The sequence below is a fragment of the Rhea americana genome, unplaced genomic scaffold, assembly GCF_003343005.1.
Source record: "Rhea americana isolate MKP2758 unplaced genomic scaffold, rheAme1 scaffold_181, whole genome shotgun sequence".
In the NCBI taxonomy this organism is placed as follows: Eukaryota; Metazoa; Chordata; class Aves; order Rheiformes; family Rheidae; genus Rhea; species Rhea americana.
The window spans coordinates 1472375-1478514 of record NW_028185939.1 but is presented as its reverse complement, the minus strand read 5'-3'; the positions used below and the strand labels follow the sequence as shown (position 1 = coordinate 1478514).

Sequence of the window (6140 nt, the reverse complement as noted above, 5' to 3'; positions counted from 1 at the left end):
AATTCACTGCACCCCTGTGGGCATGAAGTTCAGACTTGATATCAGTTTAATATGCTTTTTYGTATTAGAATCTGTCATGCTGTTTTGCTGTAACTGGAATGGGGGCACGTAAATGTGCTCAAGGGGGAACCCCCCCCATGTTTAAGTGGTAGYAGATTTTGTTTGTGTGTGTTTGTGTGTTTCAAGTATTTTGAATACAGATATTCAGCCTGCTAATGTAGCTAACTGCTTCCCAAATACTTTTAAAAAGGAAACAAAATTCCACATATCTCCTCTCAGCCAACAGGAAATACTTACAAAATTGGATTCAAGCATGACTCAGTTGAGAGATCACAACAGTTGCCAAAACAACTGCTGAAGGAGCTTACTGGAAGTGTAAAACTAATAAAAACAATAGGAAAAACAAACAAACAAACAAACAAACAAACAAACAAACAAAAAAAAAGAGACAAAAAATAATCTGTAACCATGTTTGGAAAAGTACTTATAAATAGTTCAGAAGATGCTAGCGCTCAGAGCAAAATTCCAACGATCATGTTACCTTTTAATAAATTATATTTACAAAAGCAGGCTTTGGTGATACTGCTCAATATGCACTAATAACGATAACCAAATGGGATGCTTTATTTGATATATATTCTGGAGGTTCTACAGTTCAACACTGTATTACTACTTATGCCTGTATTTCTGCAGTTTCAGTGTCTTGGTAGTTCATTTCCAGGGTGGTATCATGTTAGGTCCTTCTCACAGTCATCTCTAAGTATTTGCAGTCAAAATGCACAAGATATTACATGCCCAAATTTTTATATCAAAATGACCAAGTGATTAGTCATTTCATTGTAGAGTATATTTCTTTCTCTTTGTACCTGTAAGAATAGCAGATCTTGGATGGTTTAAGACTGAAATATATCCATTCTGGCACTAACAAATAAAAACCTTAGCAGAAAGACAAACATAAATATTTAGACACTTGGTTTTATTCAGCCTAAAAGAAGAGCACTAATATTAACTTAGGAGTCAGTGAAAGGCACGGTAAGACAGCAAAAAAGAAGCTATATAGGCTGAGGGTTAGCTTTGAACCCTCAAGCTGYGGGCATCTGAGAACAGCCTCTTGGCTTTGTTGTTAGTGCGACAAATTCTCCAAACATTGTTTAGGTCCCTCTATGAGGTTATGTGATGGGAAAAAAAAACTTAGTAAAGCAGATTTTAATGTTGGCGCCTTCTTACTGCTTTTCTTATCTTTTGATAAGAAAACCAACTAAGGAAAGTCATGGTATATTATCCAGGTAAACATAACATTTTCCTTGCTCCCTATCATCTCGTTTGAATCCATACTGCCACATCACTTCAGATCATAATAATTACATGGGCAGGAGACTGTTGCTATCATTAGAGTTAACACTTCAGCTTGCCACAGCATCAAACATAAGGATGTGCTGGGCTGAAGGAAGATGTGGGCCCTTCTACTCCTGACTGCCTTCTAGAGCATTAACATGATTTGGAGACAAACACTGCTAATGACTGTATGCCCAAGTGGTTTATAATGACTTTGTGTAGTTTCTTTTCAGATCCTTCTGTGAGATTTAGTTTTCTGCACTTAAAAATTGATTTATTCCCTCAGAAGTTAAAAGCTTGCTACAAAGATATATTTAAGTCCATGCCCTCTCTAACTCTTCTAAAATAAACTGCTCTCCCTTTCTTTCCCCTGAAGCGTAATTCAGAAACAAACTGTGGAAATGGAAGAATAATCATCTCGTTTTAAATGCAAAAGCCCAGATTGCTTCATTAAAAATCTTGGAAGAGTTKGTTTCTACAGTGCATGAACTGTTTCATTTTGTTGCACAAAATCCAAAGGTCTATATGGGATTATAATGGGAAGTTGCTGTTGCTTTTGCAGAGAAGTGCATGGCAGAGAAAAGCAAATGTGTGGTTTCACTGGAACATTTCCACAGTCCCTCCTTTTTGGAAGGTGTGAGAATTCCAATTTTTTATTTCTACCACCAGAAAAACATTAATAACAGCACTAGGTTTGCACTGATGTTTTAAATACAGGAAAAACAATTACAAAGATAAACTTTCCTACTCTTTTTGTATATAAAGAATGTACAAAAGCTGTTAGAAAATATTTATATAGATTTCTTATTTTGATAGTAGCATAACACAAAAATGCTAAATACYATCTGATGACACCAATTTATGTATTTTTTTCAACCTGTATGCTTACTGAAAGGATTAGACTTAAGAAATTATTGCAGAGCCTTATGGGCTTGTGCCATGCTCAGGTGAYGTTTTCTCAGGTCAGTCAGATACTCACTTCCATTTGCAAAAAGGCTCCCGAACTGCCTATCTTCTGTGTGAATCTTTGAACATCTCACATCTGAATTTAATAGTTATGAATCCCTTCTGTAACAGACACCATAGAGTGGTTCTGCATGTCACTTGGGGTCACCTCATAGCCCAACTTCGTCATATCTTTGGTCACTACATTGAAGGAAATGGTCACAAAGCCTTGAGATCGCACTCTTGTTACTAGGAAAAAGAAGACATCAGAAACACTGGTTAAAAGAATCTTTGGAATAGCTGCTGAATTCCTCACCAATATGTGGGGTGAGATTGCTCTGAGTAGGAACAACTGGTCTTTCTTCCCAACAGGGAAATTGGATGGCCAAGCTGGGATTAGCGTCATGCAAGAATTACAGTCAGTACTCTTGAGGACATACCTTCTCTTCCTTCTCCCTGTGCTACCACTCTTGGGTCAGTAAATTCTGGACGTCTCCCTGTGAACCAGCTTCAAGAAGAAAATAAAAAACAAGTAATTGATTGGACAGTGTTCAGACTTGACATATAAAGTTCATTATATGCATATTAAAAAAAAAAAAGGAAAGAAATCAGACTCCCAGCCTTTATTAACAGCACAGAGTTCTAAAGACTGATTAACTTTGGTCAAAGCAGATAAGCAATAAAGATTAGTTTCATTTTTTCCCTTGGAGAGATAAAACTTGTTTCATATACATTAGTTAAATCCAAATTATTTCTGGCTAGATAGAATCTGTCTACAGAAAAGCAGTTTCAGAAACAGCGATTCAATTCTCAGTTATCCAGAGAAACAGAGAGGCTTTGGATACTTCAATCAAAGATGCAGCTAATACAAAGGTATACAAATTGGAGCCTAGATCCATATAAAGATGGTATGAAGAAGAGAAAGAAATCAGCTGAATCTTGACTGCAGTGCACAGAGATTGCCAGGGCAGCTCTGGCCCAAACTGCATAAGTACCACAAGCGTGATTCTGCACAAATGCAGCTAGGAAGCTCACAGGCTCAGTAGGTATAGTCAATACATGACCTAAAGAATTAGCTCACAGACCAACGGTACCATGGAAGGAAAAACCCTTAACACCCTGAGCTGCTGTGGAYGTATTAAGTTCCTTTATATACCACTACTCTGAAAGAGGGGCTTGGGGGGCATAAGCAAARCAAAGGTTATGGCAAATGCATTCTKGATAGAAGAAAAGTTAAAAMCAGGAATTGTTTTTCCAAGCAAATGTTACACAACCATGCTCTTTGATTTACAGATTGTTCCTAATGGGGCTATCCTACACAAAAGAATAACTTAGTGGTAGACAATCCTCTTAGAGAACCATCCTTTAGAAGTCTAATGACCACTAAAATGCCCAGTAAAACCAGTTCAAGCCAAGTTGAGCTTCTGYAAGTCACGTCACTGAAATGAATGAGCCTGTGGAGCAAGGAGTTGCCACACAGTGCAAGAATTCAGATACGAGCCTGCTCTGTTAAAATTAGCAGTTTTTTGCAAACCAACATTGTTCAAATCCGAGGATGACCAAAAAAAAAAGGCAAATTAGACAGCATTAGTCCAAGCAAACAGCTACCACGTTTTAAGAAAGCTCTCTGAAGGATATTTTAGCTTCACTTCATTTTGTTCCTCATCTTTAAGTTCATCTGTAAAACTCAAAAATATCTGTTTATGATACAAAATACACATGCACAAGTAAGCAGCTAGAGATACTTTTTTCTTTCTTTCTTTTTTTTAAGCTGTTCTTAGTCTTACTCACAAAGTCTTCAATTATTACCTTGTAAATTGCTGCAGCCTAGACGAAGACTCTGGAACAAACATGGGAATGGTTCTTATATGCCTAAAACAAACAAGAAAGGCACAGAAATTAAGMAATGAACCAAACAGCAATGGCAAGTCTTCTTATGTTTACTAAGGATGCCAGGATTTCAGRCACATTGTATCACTGAATATCTCTGTAAATATGCTTTCCTTTCCCCAAAGAAAATGTCTGTTTGTTTGTATAAAAAAGCTAGTGCAGAGCAAACAGGTCACTTCATAGTGCCATACATATTGCTGCATCCTAAGTGTCCCAAAAATACAAATACATAAGAGCTCAGTAACTTACTCCCAACAGCAGAAATGAAAGCTTTGTGCCTCTCAAGAGTGCTGGAGAAAAGGAGCTGACATACTGCACTTCATACTTAAGCTTTCTTCATGCTAGTTTTTACTTTAAAGAATCGTCTACAGGATTACCAAAAATTATCTAATRACCATTGGCTTCTGCTAGAACATCTATGCTGTTTGTACCACTCTGACAAAACACGTCAGGGAGACAGGGGGGCATTTTTGGCTTTGACATAGCACAGTAACTTGGAAATAAACTCCATTTTGATCCTGAAAGACAAGCAGGTCATCAYCTCACCTTCCAGGTACGATGGGAACATGAACAGCTCCATAGCCTCTGACCACATCGTTTCCGAAAAAGTCAGGCCCATAGACGCTTACTACAATCTGCGGCCCTGCAAAAGAAGCAGATGTGAGCAGGGCGCCTGGTCYGTGAGCTTGACCCCACTGCCTCTAGGCACTCACAGCCAGATGGGTTGGTGCTCTTGAAAGTAATGTCGATGGGGAAGTTCCAGACRAGCGTGGAGTTTGCAGCATCGCTCTTGGAGGTGATCTGGGAGATGCCCTCCTCCAGGCCCTGTGGGGAGAGCATGGCATGAGCCAAGGAGCCATGTTGGGCCCATTTTACACAGGCCAGCAGCGTAACCCACATTTTAGGGGGACAGAAATGGCTCTTACAGCAGTGGGAACCCAGTCCTGACCATAGACGAAGCAAAATTTGCAGTAGAGGTCATCAAATCCAGGGAACTGTGGGAGACAAAGAAGTCACGTTACTGGARCCTGGGCTGAGGACAAGCTGCATTAGCAGGACTGAGGGCCAGCCAGCATTATGGAGCTGAGGGAGCCCACGCYGGCGGGGCCAGGCTCAGGCTGCGATTCCAGTGCTAGGGCCAGCCCTGTTACTCAGGCTAGGGCTGCGGCTAAGCCGAATTACCACGGTCGGGGCTGAGGCCAGGCTGTGTTACAGGAACTGAGGGCCAGCTGACGTTAGCGGCATCRGAGCCGAAGCCGGGCTGCAGTGCTGGGCTGGGCTGGGGGCAAAGCCAGGCCACGCTACCAGGCCAGGGCCGAGCCCGGGCTGCATCCCCAAACCCGGGGCTGGGGCTGCAGTGCCGGGGCCGGAGCCGGCTCTACGTTACCGGGGCCGGGGCTGCAGCTGCGTTACCGAGCCCAGGGCTGGACCGGCTTTACCGGGCCCCGCTCTGCGCCACCAGGCCCGGAGCTGGGGCCGCCTTACCCGGGCCGGGGCCAGGCCGCGCCGCCGGGGCCTAGGCCGCGCCGCCGGTACCGAGTCCGGGCCGAGCCGCCCGAGCCCCTGAAGCCCATCGCGGCCCCGGCCGCGACCCCCCGCCGCCCGGCCCATGCCGCTCACCTGCCCGCTCTCGATCTCCCCGCTGACCGCCACCAAGAAGACATCGGAGCTGCCGGCGGCCGCCATGGCGCCGGCGCGCGGCCTTTGGGGGGGGGAACCGGACCCGCCCGCCGCCGTCGCCCTGGCAACGGCGGGCGGCRGACGGCGCGGCGGCGGGGACACAATTCCTCGGCGCGCGGCGCTTCGCGGGGCTGCCGCTCAGCGGCGCTCCGCGCCCGCCCAAACCCACCCGCGCCGCGGCCCTGGCGGGCCGAGCCGCCCCTCCCCCCCCTTTCCGCCCCGCAGTTTGGGGGATTTTCTACACTTTTGTTTGGAATATTAACATCTTTCAACCTTTTGAGCACGTTTCA

At 44.0% G+C, this 6140-nt stretch overlaps 1 protein-coding gene across 1 annotated transcript; it reads right to left on the bottom strand.

Moving 5' to 3' along the window:
• Nucleotides 1–592: 592 nt before the first annotated feature.
• Nucleotides 593–5900, bottom strand: B9D1 (B9 domain containing 1). Its single transcript, XM_085301972.1, has 7 exons — nt 5791–5900; nt 5097–5165; nt 4884–4995; nt 4717–4813; nt 4090–4152; nt 2721–2788; nt 593–2529 (listed from the first exon to the last, which is right to left on the bottom strand). Exons 1-7 carry the CDS (start codon nt 5854–5856, stop codon nt 2384–2386), a joined length of 621 nt encoding a protein of 206 aa, XP_085158098.1. The 5' UTR covers nt 5857–5900; the 3' UTR covers nt 593–2383.
• Between the last annotated feature and the right edge of the window lie 240 nt (nt 5901–6140).